This window comes from Amblyomma maculatum, chromosome 1 (assembly GCF_055883805.1).
Source record: "Amblyomma maculatum isolate TAMU_Amacu chromosome 1, ASM5588380v1, whole genome shotgun sequence".
Lineage (NCBI taxonomy): Eukaryota > Metazoa > Arthropoda > Arachnida > Ixodida > Ixodidae > Amblyomma > Amblyomma maculatum.
Genome location: NC_139344.1, coordinates 325,954,509 through 325,969,432, shown reverse-complemented (window position 1 = coordinate 325,969,432; position 14,924 = coordinate 325,954,509). Strand labels below are relative to the sequence as shown.

General features: G+C 44.6%; 1 protein-coding gene across 1 annotated transcript; it reads left to right on the top strand.

Moving 5' to 3' along the window:
• The first annotated feature begins 3,648 nt into the window (after positions 1 to 3,648).
• LOC146207342 (uncharacterized) lies at positions 3,649 to 14,688 on the top strand. The gene is made up of 4 exons (XM_084586371.1): positions 3,649 to 3,911; positions 5,576 to 5,723; positions 9,252 to 9,385; positions 11,107 to 14,688. The coding sequence occupies exons 1-4, from the start codon at positions 3,851 to 3,853 to the stop codon at positions 11,373 to 11,375; spliced, it is 612 nt and encodes a 203-aa protein (XP_084442497.1). The 5' UTR covers positions 3,649 to 3,850; the 3' UTR covers positions 11,376 to 14,688.
• The last annotated feature ends 236 nt before the right edge of the window (positions 14,689 to 14,924 follow it).

The following is a 14,924-nucleotide window of genomic DNA, read 5'->3' as shown; positions in this document are numbered from 1 at the left end:
TCTATTGTGTTTAGTTGTGCGTTTTCTTGGAGCGCCACGACTGGTGTAATGCGAGGGAGGCAGGTGATGACCCTCATTGCCTCTCGATTTATAGCCTCAAGTCGATCCCATTGTGCCCTTGTCAAATGCTGAAATTGGGCTTGATAAACAAGGCGCGGTTGCACAACTGCCCTCACCAACTGTCTCGCAACATCTGAGCGAGCGCCGCCCATTTTTGGAGCAATGCGTCTAATTAAACCCAGTGTCTGTAACGCCTGTTTTTTAGCGCCAGACAGCCATGCAGTTCCAGTTCCTGACTCATGAATTGTTAAGCCCAATATTTTTACTGTTGGACTTTCCTGAAGTGGGGTTCCGGATAGATATAGACGAATAGGAGTTGCTGATAGTTTACGGCGGCGCAGCGGTTGGCGACTGATATGAACGTAGTTTTACTGGCGGAAAGTTCAAGGCCAATGGAAGATGCATATGTGCACGTAATATCTAAAACTGATTGCAGGGCCGATGATTGAGTCAGTAGGTCGTTGTGTGTGCTCCACACCGTGATGTCATCAGCGTATATTAAGAATTTCCATCAAGAATCTCCATCAACAGCAGCCAAACTCGGGAGCCACACAGCAATTGTATTCGACTTCTTCCTGGTCGTGAAACCACGGAAACCCTTGGTTCCAAGACTTGCGTCCAGATTCGCCTGAATAACTCTGTTCGGTATCTCAGTAAGGCACTTGGTTGTCAGAGCCTTAATGGTCACTTTATAGCATGGTGATCCGGGTGTTGAAAATACCGGGTGATCAGTTGTTGTACAGGAACGCTTGCCTTGTGAACTGTTGTTTGCGGTAGATGATCTCGGTGCAATGTCTTCTGAAGGACGCTTCTGAGCACCGCGCTGTGCCGCCCGTCCAGAAGGTAGCGCTGAAGACACGTCCATTGGCGTGCTCGGCTGCTCACTCACATTGGTGGAAACTCCATCACCAAGTGGAAGCTGGTTAGCCATTCCCGACCTCCGCCCTCGGGACAGATCACTCACGGGCTGATGTGCATTTTGAGACGGCAGGATATGTGCTGCAGCCGATGGACCAGGAGCAGGAACCAGGAGTTGGGATCCAGGCTCGGATGTCAATTGTGCGGTCGGTAATGCCGTCGAGACAGGCGGCGCCGACGAAGGTACCTCCGCCAGCGTGCCACGGACGGCACTAGGCCTAGTCCCAGAGCGCAGTTCAGCTGCAGGAATTACGTGATGAATGCCACTCTACCAGATGACACATGAGGCGTCGGAACCTCCTCGGACTCTGAGAAGTCAATTCTCTTGATGTAAGGATCGTATTTACGCGAAAGGTAAGGTTTTCACTCAAGCGATGAGCAGCCACCTCAGCAGTGACACTTCGTCGTCTTCTCTCTTTCTTTATCGCAGTTAATGAAATGGGGGTTTCTGAAGGTGCTCTACAACTTTCCAATTCACATTTTTGGTCTAAAGTTGATATTTAATAAATTAGAAAAATTAACATAATTAACTAATTAAGTAATTGCAAAACAAAACATTGCCTGTAGTGCGCAAACAGGCTGGCAGTTGTATGCAATCGGTTTCACTAACCTACCTCAAATATATTATTTTGTAACCCTTGGTTCAAGTTAGCTGGGAGACCCGGTATACTAAGCTACTGGTATCTTTACATGCAGAAAGAGGGAAGAGGATGCTTGTAATTTAATCGTTCATTTAGATTTATACCTCACGGTCATGTTGAAAGGCATACCTAATCTACTAGGCCTACGCTGGTACAGCGGCGATGACTAGCCGGCCGACGAGCCTGGCAAGGCGAACACGCGCTGCACCGCAAAGTGTGAGTATACAGCCGGAAAACCAGAAGCGCGAATGATTCTTTTTCGTAGTAAGGCGATGTTTTGGTATTTAAGGGAGGACTAGAGAACTGTTCAGCCTGCAGCTTTGTAGTCTTGTTAAATTTCGCGCACAGGTTTAAACCCCCGTAGGTTCGACGTTAGTGTGAGCCGATCGAAGGCCCTCGCTGCCGCCGTCACACGCACACGAGCGGAAGATATATGCAGCGCGCAGGACTTCAGTGCACGGTAGGAGATATGTTCGCATGCAAACAGGCAGGACTAAACTTTCAGTTAAACGCTGCTACCCAGTGACTTGTACCAACAGTGTACAGCATGCAGAGTGTAGACAAGTGAAATCCGTGACTGAAGCTAACCACTGCGCTGCTCACGCTTATGAAATTGAGTCAACTTGGATTTTCCGACCTTGTCATTAATGGATCAGAACACGTACCCATGGTACCGACCCTATGTAATCCTCGAGTGATGCGTCGAACTTTGAAAACAGACGTACCCTGTGAAAAATTACCGGGTCCGTCCGATGTATGTATATCTTTAGCCGCGGCATCAAGCCCCGTCAGGGTGGTGCATGGTGCAGTGGTAGGGCACTCGACTCTGTCCAAGGATGTGGCCGGCTTCGGCGGCCGCTTTTCGGTGGAGGCGAAAAGCTAGGCAGGCGCCCGTGTGATGTGCGGTGTCAGTACACGTTAAAGAACCCCAGATGTTCAAATTTCCGGAGCCCTCCACTACTGCGTCTCTCATAGCCTTGGTCACTTTGGGACGTTAAACCCCACAAACCACCTCAAAACACAGCGGGGGGATCCGTCCGTCGTACCTTTAGCCAAAATTGTTTCCATTATCGTCCCGTGTACTCATTTTCCTCGTGAACGCGTTCTTTTCCGAAGGCTTTTTTTTTTTTCCTTAACCATGCACAACTGGCCCAGCAAGGTACGTTTATTGAATAAATGAACTGCAAGTGCCTTATACCTCAAGCTAACTCACGGAACAAGTAAAAGAAATGCGCAAACGTCGATAACGCGCCTCGGTCGGAACAAAGGCCCATGCAAATATCTCGATAACGTCCCACTCACGGTGTAAGTGGTCCCACTGTACGTGTAGTACAGTACTTACACGACAAAGCAATCGGCTGCTCTATCAAAGGCGGTTATATCGCTATATGTATCTATCGCCCTTATCTTGCACACGGTAGCGGAAATGGCGAAATCTAGTGGGGAAATCACGCACTTATCACTTTACGCCACGCCGGGGTGGTGCAGTGGTAAGACGCCCGACCACTGTCCGGAGTTCCCGGGTTCGAACCCGACCTCGGCGGCTGCATTTCGATGGAGGCGAAACGAAGTGGCGTCAGTGTGCTGTGTGATGTCAGCGTTAAAGATCCCCCAGGTGGTCGAAATCATTCCGTAGCCCTCCACTACGGCTCCCCTTTCTCTCTTTCCACTTTCACTCCCACCTTCATCCCTTCCCTTACGGCGCGGTTCAGGTGTCCACAGAGTAAGTGTGACAGATACTGCGCCTTTCTCTTCCTGTGAACCAATTAAAAAAAAAAAAGAAAGTCACTGACTTCTTTGCATATGCTATTGTTCTATCTACTTGCTAATTTATTTTACATCGCTCGCTCTGGTAACAAATTTTCCCGATAGTTGCGCTTTCTGTGGCGAAAGAGCGACGGGGAGTCGACAGGACGGATGGGCAGCGGCCGCAGCGCAGCTGGCGCAGCGCAAGGGAGCAAGAGTCCGCAAGTCTGCGTCACCACATCTCTGAGCGACGTCAGTGATCACGTGCTCTTCGATTCGGCTGACTGTTTTGATGACGTCGGCAGCGTGAGCAATCGGCTACAGCGGGCACGGATCCGCGATCGCGGGGTTACCAATCTTGTCGGTGTTGGCCGCTGCATTCTCGGCCCGTTCTAGCGTTTGACGCGCCTGGTTCATTTTGCCTCGCGAGACAAAACCGACCGCCGGAAAGCCCTTTGCCGCATACGCGGACGCGAACAAGAACAATGAACGTCTACGTTCTTGTGAGCCTGACCATTGTCTTCTTGACAACAGTCGTTGAGAACGGTACGTACAGACTTCTCCATTGTCTAAAAGAATATTTCTGGCGTTGCAGAATTGCGGGTTGCTCACCTGGAGGCCAATTACATTGCAGGAAGAGCTTGAACCCACTCGTGCGTTCGAACGCGACACGCACTGACGGTTAAACGCAAACTGTTGCGTTAAATTGAGCGATCCATCGACTCGCTTCTTTCTCGCGTGGATTGTTTGCCGCCGAACATGACAGTCCACTCCATGTCACAGGAAATCTGTCTATTACAATACTGATTTTCGGGACTCAATCCTTGTGACGGACCACACTTAATGTATAGCGTTAAGCCTTTCAGTGCTTCGGATGATCGGTTTGCGTGGAGTGTTTTAAGGCTAAAATAGTGAAGAAATGGCATTCGTTCATGATCAGTGACATGGAAATGACTATGTATGCTAGGACTACTCAGAAATCAATCGTTTGTGCCCTTTCAGCTGTCCGCGATTCAGTTTGGTTCAGTTTGTTTGCATGATCGTGTCTGTGCCCGCCCTCCAAAGCTATGTTGTCGGTGAAGCTTGTGACCCTGTTCATAATACCGAACTCGGCCACATTTTTCCTTCTTCGTAAGCGTTGCACAAAATGCTGTAGTACAGTATTCTGAATGTGAAACGAACATAATTATCGATTATATATTTTCTGCAAAAAAAACTATTGTAGAAACGAGCACGTATACTTATGCGCTTAGCCCGTGGTATCAAATTCCTAAAAGGCGTGCAACGTTAGTGAAAAGATGTACTGTGTGGGGAGCAGAAATATCGCAGAACATTTTGACGCGATAATAGTTCCACGGAAAACTGTACATCATGAATATTTTGATAGCCACTTCAAGCTTTAAAGCAGACTGAGACCTCCTGATACCTGTCATTGCTTTATTTATATCTTTTTTTTTTTAGAGTTTCTTAGGTATATTATTGCTTACAGCACTCGTAATTGGCATACACGCAGATTGTACTGCTGGCCGATCTGCCTATTTTGCAAACAGAGGTCAGCACTTCCTGTTATACCTTCAGCTTTTCGGACGGCTTTTTGTAGAAACAAAAGCTTCGCATTTCTTTGGAGAGATGTGTAGGAGTATCATAATGTCTATTCATACAGCACTGCTGATTTCCAGTGGCATGCATTGTACGTGTATGTAACTTCCATTGTGTTATTTTATGCCGGCCCTGCTTGGAGTCGAGTGACTGCAGTATTGACAAAATAAGAAATAAACATAGCTGTTTGCTGTCAAACAACAGCGAAAGGCATCATGGCACAATGTGCTTACCAGCCTGACTGGCTCTGGTGATCAATGTTTAATTGTACAGACCATAGTGCTTCCAATATATTAAAAACTGCTGTTGTCACAGTATGTATGGTGTGGTAGCATCAGTGAACCAGCCTGTTTTTTGCTGACATTCGCAGTGGGCATATGCAAGAGTTGAAGATAGTACCTCAGAAGATAAATGACTGAATGGAAGTATGAGGAATTGAAAAACATTGCTTGCTAACTTAATAAACATGAGTGTTCTATTTGGAGATAAAATATCAGCTCATTCACTAACTAGACAACTTAGAAATAAATTCTTTCCCACAAGTCCACATCCTGTAAACTTCTGCTATAACTACACGACATGCATGCATACATTCCTCTCTTGGCTTCCAGCTCTTGCCACAACATGCACTAGAGAGGTGTTTGACATCACACAGTACTTCTCGTGTCCTGGGCCCCTGGACAGGCCCTCAGAACGCTACTGTTGCGGCACCAAGAAGTTCCGCTATTGCTGTGACCTCAACAACTACTCAGATGCCATGTGAGTGACCCCATAAGAAACTTACCATTCAGCACTTTCATAATATTAGGTTGATGACCTGATGCAGCCAGCAGCAATAAGCTTTGTTTTTATAGCGTTGCACGTTAACATTTGCTGTGGAAGTAGAGGAGGAAGATGGGAATTGAGTACAGTTCATTTCAGCGAGTTGTCGAGCGCACTAGTTAAAGTTAGCAGGGCTGGCATTCTTACACATTTTGTTAACAGTTATTTAGGGTTTAATGTAAGATGTGTGTGTGTGGACAGCTGGCACATGTGCCTGCTTACCCTACCTCACTGATCCTTCCAACAAGCATAGTGGCAGCCGGGTAATATAGGATTGCTTATGCTACAAAATACAACAAGAAAATTTATTAAGCATGTGCTTGTACAAGGTAACCATGTGACCCATTGCACATGATTTCTGCCAAAGGTGTACGTTTTGCTGCTGCACAGTGCACATACAGTCAGCAATAAAAGTTTACGGAATGCTCAGGCATACATTTTTTCCCTGCACTTCTCCGCATTTGAGGCAATAGGCCTTTGAGACTTTGCTATATATATGTATATATATATATAAATTTCTTGCAATAATACCTGCAAACTTTTGCTGCTGACTGTGTCTGTAAAGATAGAGACATGCAGTAAAGAACCGATAGCTTTTGTGTCCTGTGTTGTGTAGTCTTTCTTGGGAACTTGTCTTTTCCCTGTTTTCCCTGCTTTTTCCTTCTCTTCTTGTTATGCTTTCCGGGGCTCCAGCTACAACCACGACTACAAAAATAAACACCGAAACAAGTTGCTTAAAGCCATTCATTCTCCCAAACGGATTATCAGGTGATAATCACCGTGTTGTCTCTGGTGCTCCTCCCCTGCTTGGCCTATATTTGGCACAATAACTGCAGTCATGCGGGAACTGTGTGTTCTTCTAAACAACTGGTTTTTTTTTGCTGTATATGTATTCATGAGTCAGTCTAATGGCTGCGTCTTATTGAAAATTTTTAAAACTGCAGGAATGCACGATTTTGAAAAAAAGGGGATTTGGCATAGACTGGGTTCCTGTCATTAGATGGTACCAAGTCATATCACTTGAAGCATGCCTGCATCCAAGCTGCCTTTCAGCTCACGCTTCTGTCATGCTGCTGCTTTCTTTTTAGCCCTCTATGGGCAATGCTCAGCTCTTAAAAAGGACAAAACAGATGCCATTGCTAAGCAGCCTGTTGTGGCTTCATTGATGAGCCCACCTAATTTGCATGGAGACAGCAACCTTCCACTGCTTGTGGCAAATGGCCAGTGTACAACTTTGACCTCTCAGCAGGCACCTTTCTCCACACCCTGACAATACAGCTCGGCTCACGTTTGTGGCTTTCACCAGAAACATTCAAAACTTTATTTGGTATCAATGTATGTGGCGTACACGGTTAGCAAGAAATTGTCTCCACAGAATCAAAAAGTTCATACAGCGCTCATATAAGTTACTCCTACAGTTTTTGCCACTTCACTTGACTACACACAAGGCTGATTTTTGAGAAGGACGTTTTAGGAAAGAAGAGTAAGTAATGCTCAGACCTCTCGTCAGGTAGCAGCAGTTGAGTTTACGATGAGTGTTAATCTTTGTAAGGTCACTTTGTATAATACGTCATTTCCTTCTCTCAAGTAGTAAAACTGTTTGACTGCTTGTGGATCCATGGATCAACCTGGGCACTATTCTCACCCTGTGCTAAATCATTTACATCAGTTGCACACTTGATATTGCTTCCCTTCCTCTAGAACAGACTTTGAATATGATGGTACGGCCCAGAAATGCAGCCAAAAATGACCTTGAGGAAATATGGCGTTCCTCACAATATTCACTCTCTTGCAGCTTTATTTAGTTTGTGCTAGCAAAACTTTGCCTGTAACTGGCTGTAAAATCTGCAATCAAAAGAAAAAAAAAAAGTAAACAAAGGAAACAGCATTCTCAACAATACATTGCATATTATTTTTGCTATGTTGCCTTGAGTACATTTTCACTGGTGCCCAGTGTCATTAACTGTGCCACCATAACCGGACCGAGTAAAACTGATGCTTTCCAAGCTGCACATAGCTGGCTTACTAGTTTCTGTAATGGTATCACATACGACATTACCATCTTGTTGAGACCATGGGAGACGCAAACAGCTTCATATCAAGCTGCTTAAGGCTAGTGAAGCAGTATAGGCAATCTTTGAAATCGACCGGGGTGTTCCCTCAGGCTCTGCTTCATGACACTGGTATGGCTTCATGTGTTTTGAGCTGACTGCTCTCCATTGGGAGGCCAAGTGTCCAATAGATCAACCTTGCCATGTTCGTTGTTGTAGCCGTCCTAGAAGGAACAAACTGTAGATGCAACTTTATAAGGCCACAAGATAAAAATGCATGTGCAGTGCTTTCAATTGAAAGTTCAGTTTTCATCTTGATTTGGTGTACACAATTCCAAATGTATCAGCATTGGTTGATGGCTGGGTTTCACTTCAGCATTCTGTAAAACACTAGAGTTATCAGCGCTTTCACCGACCATGCTGGCATATGGCCATTCGTGATCAGATCTCTGTGGTACAGAAAAAGTTTGATGAATGTTGAGGATTCCAAGAACTGTATGTCTGGTTTGCGTGGGTACTTTCTGTTGTGCATCTTGTTGTTCTTGTTCCTGTGCTTTTCAGAAATGGTGTTTGTGTATGGGCGGGGAGGGGGGTAACATCAGTGAGCATATTTTTGACGATTAAGCATTAATTTCCCAAACCAAACCCAAAGTAACCACCGTGCCAGCTTCATTGAAAGTACAGCTTACAAGGTGTATGTTCAAAACAGGATGCATGCTAGGCTTCAGCATTCATTCCTTTAATCCATTGCCACTGCTACTGACATATTTGTCACATGCTTTTGTGCCAAACAGCCATATGCTAATAGCCATAAAAAAAGTAATAATTTTTTAAGTGAGAGGTGTAAAAAAAAAGAGGGGGGGGGGGTGACAAATTCTTTTTGTTTAGCCTAACAAAATTGCTGGTCACATTGACTGCCCTCATTGTACCTCTGCATCGTGCTGCAAGTGCAATGAAGCAAGTGCCTTGATATTTGGATTAAATGACATTGCACTCTGGAACAGCTTAGATGTGGTTTGGGGGGTACAGATGCTAGAGAGTCACGAGACTAAAAAAGAGTCACAAGACTTGGGCCTGCGAAAACGTGCATGTGGCTCACGAGCTGCAGTATGGCCATCCCTGCAGTAGTGCTTATCGAGGGGATTTCATGCTGCATATGAGTGAGGGGCAAGGTTCTGTCTTCTCTCATTGTTCCGAACTGTGGCCAAGCTTGTGCAATATATAGTGACTGTCATTTCGTGCTAGTCAACTACATTTACAATTGTAAAGGTTTATGTCCTTCTCCTGCCTTATTATAGCTTTATACTTGCATTGTGGCTCACTAGCATATTGTTTTAGCCATTCTTATCGTATTGGCTATGCTGGCTGCAGCACAGAGTGACTTCTTTTGTTCCTTTCCTTCTGGCTCATGCAGCAAGTCTGTAGGAGTGATCATAGGAGTGATCATAGTGATCATCATTGCCTTGGTGGTGGTGGTGATTGTGTCCTGCTTCTGCTGTAGCTGCTGCCTGCTGGCCAGGCGGAGACAGCAACGAGGCCGAGTTCTCGGTAAGTAATGATCGCTGCCATGAAGCAGTAAAACTTTGAACTTGTGAGGCCACATACATGTACAATGGGCTGAATATTGGATGATCTGGGCACACTCCCGCGCCTCTGCAGATGATACAAATGCGGAAGCCATGACTGCAGCCTTGAGCACTATGCACTACATGCCCACACATTGTTAACTCCGCAAGATCGCTAGTCACAAAACGAACAGGGAGCAGTTTTCAGTGCCACACGGCCATCTTATCATTGACTCCGCAATTACCACAGTTATTTTTTCAGATGAGAAGCTCTTACATTTACCCTACTAAAACTGCCTGTTGGTAAGGAGGTGCACAGAGCTTCATGCTATGCAGACGTGTAGAGGTGTCAAATGGCATGGTGCCGGGGAAAGTTTGGAAGGTACCTGGGAATATAGTCGGGGTACCCTTTTATATGCAATAGCAATGCGAAGTTTTCCGTGTTCCCCTGAATGAAGGTGGTTCGGCTTTCATTGGTCAGCATTTGACATCCCAGTCCTTCTCTCTGGTTTTCAAAGTTAAGAGGGTTGACCAATGTGACATATCAAGTATGAACTAACTTGCAGGTAAACATGGTGCACTCACTACAGCTGCTATGCATGTTCATTGAAGTTTTTGATAAGATATACTTTTCTGTTTTGGGATTGGTAAAAGAACTTCAGTACTTGTGTTCGTGTAAATATGGTAGTATGATGTCACATAGCCATGGCCAGCTTCACATGCGCCAGTTGTGAATACGTTTTGAATGCGGATGCATGGAACAGGTGTGTTGATGATATTGATGACGGTTGTGCCCTTACTAATGGGTAGGCCGCAGAAGCTATTGCACGGCCAAGCCAAGACAGTAAAAACAATAACAAAAAAAGCAATGCCTGAAGCATTGTTTACTCTAAAAAAAAATTAACTATGAACATTTCCTCATTGCATTAAATCACCGTCAATATTCCAGGCAGCGTTTTGTCGTTTTGATCACAAGTCTGTTCGAATTCAAGTGCATCCGGTAGGTAGTCAGTGATGGCATCAGGTTGGAGCCCAGTGCACCCTAACATCACATGTTGTAGCACCAACTCTGCTGCATCACATAGGGGCATTCCGTCTAAACGTTCGCAGCGAATCACGCCCGCCACACTAGTGTCCCGAGTGCCCCATATCGTGCTTCCGCTAGTTGACCATCAGTGACTTTTTTTTTTTTCTAAAAGTTTATGCGAGGGACAGGTCTTCAGGATGAGTGAACGGCAGCCAAAGCCAATAGCTTCATTGTTCAAGAGCTGCACTGCTTAAAATTTCAAGATAGTGGACACAGTTGATGGAAATGGACAGGAACAGCCAAGTGCATTTTACGAACTGAAGAAATTGTAAGTGCTTCTTAGCCCTGTTGCTCGAGGCTACACTCGTACCTAGCAGTGAAAGACAGACGCGCGCTGTAATGAGATCATCGTGGATGACCATAGCCCCCTCGTGCCTAGATCTCCTTTTAGACTTCTTGATGACATTTTCCCTTCTCACAACCCCTTCTACTCACTCGTGCAGACATCTGTGCAAACAGCACCGGAATTATAATAACTATCACTCTAAAAGGTGCTGTGAATGGTGTTGACCTTAACAGGTATTTCTGTGAACAAGATCGCACCCAAGCTGTTTGTGGTCTTGGCAAACCTGTTTTCTGGTGCTTATTGACCTTTTTTTCTCTCTCCGCAAAACCAGGCGGTGGGCAACCAGCCACAGCAGCTCCGGCGGCACAACCCATGATGCAGCCTTCGGTGACTCCCTATCCTCAACAACCGTACCCACAGCAGCCGGCCAGCTACCCTGTGCAGCCAGCACCCATGGGACCTGCCATGCCTGCTCCTGGCTATGGCTACTACGCCTCCCCCTACGGAAACCCACCACCTTATACGGACAACGTGATGCCCGTGCAGCAGCCACCACCAATGCAGCAACCTCCGTACAACCCTAGCTACCCGGCCAAGTGAAAGGCCAAGCTGATTGTGCGTGTGTGTGATGCGAGATATTGGAACCATGGACTGGTGTCAAGGATGGTTTCCGGGCAGGTGGGCAGTGCTTTGATGATGATGTTCGATTTACGTATGTTGTCAGCAATGTTTAGCGTGCTGTCTCGGATAATTTGAGGTGCGATGTGTTGTTTCACATACTTTTATTTTTATGCCAGATGTATAGCTGGCGGACAGAAATAAGTTTTTAGTTGGAACCGCGTTCCTGACACAAAAACTGTGAAAGAAGACATGAAATCACAAGATGTTTACACCCAGTTTTGTTTGATGCGCTTATTTGTAATGTCTTGAAAATGTGTGTAAAGTGGATTTTAAGTGTACTTGGAATCATGGAACTAATACCCGAGGATCTGTTTCTGGAATTTTAGAGACATTCAGAGTATGACTGTCTTCTCCAAGTGCACTAAACTCTCCATTGCAAGCATTTTCAAATAACAGTGGAAGAGATACACTTTTCAAATGTTTAGTTATGGCAATAATAAGCAGGTTTTGATGTTACTTACTTGTGAATGCAGAAAAGGTTTAGGAGTCCTAAATTGCACACCTAGCTGCACTTGGTGTAGCAATGGTGCAAGGCTGTGCTTGAAGTGACACTGTCTTCGTATCTACTTGTCTAGCCTTTGGAAATTGACGTGTGTGGTGCATATCACAGTCTTGCTTGAGTTCAGTGTATGGATCTCGTCTGTTTTAGTTTACGTGTGTTGTTTCTGATTAATGTTTTAGAAGGTATGACTCAACACTTTATTCACCAGTGGCATTATGTGCTTATTTTTAAAAAGTTGCACTTGAGCAGTACGAATTCAGGCTGCTACATGCAGGGAATCCTGCAAGATACTTACGTGTAGATTCTTTTGACGGGTTCACTGTGTTGGAGGACTTTATTTGAGGTTACCTCCTCAGACAAGCTAAGTTAGTAACCAGTACAGAAAGTTTACACAGCAGGTCTACAAGCAGTGTTTTCAGTTTTCACATCTTTACCATTCCAGAAGAGCTGTCTGCAGAACTTGCAGAATTTTTCAGAATGATTTTCACTTGTGTGCGTGGGGCAGGCATGGGATTGGAAGCCTTTGAGATGATGTGACAACTCGCCATTAATAGCGAGCGTCATATTATCTCGTGGTGCATTCTAGCATTGTGGGATCAGTACCGTGCACTGTGACGACATCTGCAGGAACGAAGTGTATCTTGTGTCTGCAGCAAAAACCGTAGGATTAGGTTTGGTATTTCTTTGCTTGGTTTGGTACTGCTATGCCATGGCACAGTGCAGCATGAATTGAGTTCAGTCACAGCTCTTCTGTTCTCCATTAGGGTGAGGCAGAGCTTCACCTTACAAAAAGTGGGTAATGGAGATCGCTCCGTGCAAATGCAAATGATGCACCTGTATCTACCATTCTAATTTGAAATTGGTTCAGACCTTCATTTACAGCAATTGCAAAACTTGAGTAGCTTTAGCATTCACAAATGTTGCCGATTTCTTCCCATGCTTACGCATGTTGCTCTGAAAGCATCCTGTGCCATGAGAATCTAGCTATGGTTTCAAGAGTTCTTCAAAGCAGATACTGCTTACTACTCAGTTTCTGTGCCAGAAAACTGAAAAATACTCTAAGTGAGGTCTAGGTTTAGTGCTCATACTAAGACTGTGTTCATTTCACTTTTATATTACACGCGCCGAGCCATAAATGCATGATCCTAGGCTTGTGTATGATGTGCTGTACACAGCACTCTCAGGCGATCCATGCCTGCGTGCTGACGACGTGTCTTAAGAGTTCCTGTGTGCAATTTAGTTTTAATTCTGCATAAAGTTTCTGGCAAAAGCTTCTTAGTTTTGCATACCATCAAGGTATGTAAAGCAAGGGCTATGCCCCATGACCTCTGAAAGCACATTGAGCTGTAGATGTGTTTTGAGAAAGGCTCTTTTCTGTACTTTTTTGTCACTAACTGTGCCTTTGACTTGATGTGTTTAGCAGTTTGTGCAGTGATGATTACTATGGTAGTAAAGGCACAGTTGCATGCTTTGATCTGGTTGTTCATGCATGCTTGCAGCATAATCACTCTGAGCAGAAATTTGTCATATGCTATTGAATACCCAACACACCCTGCTCCTACTGTTTGCTTTTACCTCGGCAATGCCATGTTTCTGTTGCGTTCTGTCTTGCGACATCTGTAACATGTGTATGGTGCATGCGTAGCCTCCTTTTTCATGCAATGACCTTGTGTGCCAAAATTGCGAAAGAACAGTGTGGAGAGGCTTTACCTACACACATATGGTCGTCTGAATGCAACTTCACCCATGTTTTATTGTGAAGTCATGGCATATCCGCAGCCAAATTTGAATTCTCACCTTATTTTTAGCACTGGCTGTTTTGTGCTATGGCATTTGGAAATGTGTCATTACATACCTGCAGGTACTGGTGTGTCGGACCATTTGGTAGGCATAGGTGATAGGAGAGGCTACTTCTGCTCCTGGTTTGTTTGTTTTGGCATTTTATATCTTGTGTTATCAATGCACAGCAACAGAATGACCAACCAGTTTTGGTTTTATAATCTCTTAACTCTTACATCAAGTGGAGCTCCCATTTTGTACATAAGGTATGTGTGGTATCTTGTGAGGCAGTTACCAAAGGAGCATGGATGTTACTTTGTACAACGATGGTGTACTTTGCTCTACACGTTACTTTCATGAGAGGACAGTCTACCTTTTAAAAAGCAGCGTGCTGCTCCCTCTCTACTTGTTTTGCTGTGGTTTTTAGGTACTGCTTGCAGAAATTAAAATGACCATGTTGTGTTTTGCCACTTATCTGCAAATTGTTGAGCTGACTGGTCAGCTTGACAAAGAAAGTCTATCTTGTACTCAGCATATACGTTTTCTCATTTAGTTCTTGCTGTCACTAAGGTCTCCAAAGCCTTTGCTAGTCAAATTTTTACCACTTGTCTGTTTTCAGAAGTTTTCTTGGCTGGAAATTGCTAGCAATGTGATGCAGTTTGAGAATTTGTTGATGAATTAGCCAGCCGTTAACTTTTCTTGGATGTAGACGTGGGGGACATGAAACACTGCAACAAGAACAAAGAACAACATATACTATGTGCCACTGTGCCAGTTAAATATACACTCTTCTCTAGATGAGGCATAGAATTTCTATCAGCCTTATTCACATTACCTTTGCCAGTTACGAGTGACTGCATTGTACCTTCCACTTTTTAAATGTTTGTGTTCAAAAATGCCAATTTATGTCACACTGTTGGTCTTTGCTCCAATAAATCTTGTATGCATCAATTTTGTCAATTGTCCGAATATCTTTTTGATCAAGAATTTGAACAATAAAACCTGTTTGCAAATCAAATATCTGTTTCTTAATAACGTGGCTATGACAAAAAACTGGTACTATTGCAAAAAGAAATTTCACCCAGTCATTATTCCAATAAAGGTGAAGAATTTGTATAGATGTTACAGACATAAGTTTACTTTGCTGACTAATATGCTATTTAGACCCTGCAAAGGAGCAGACACAC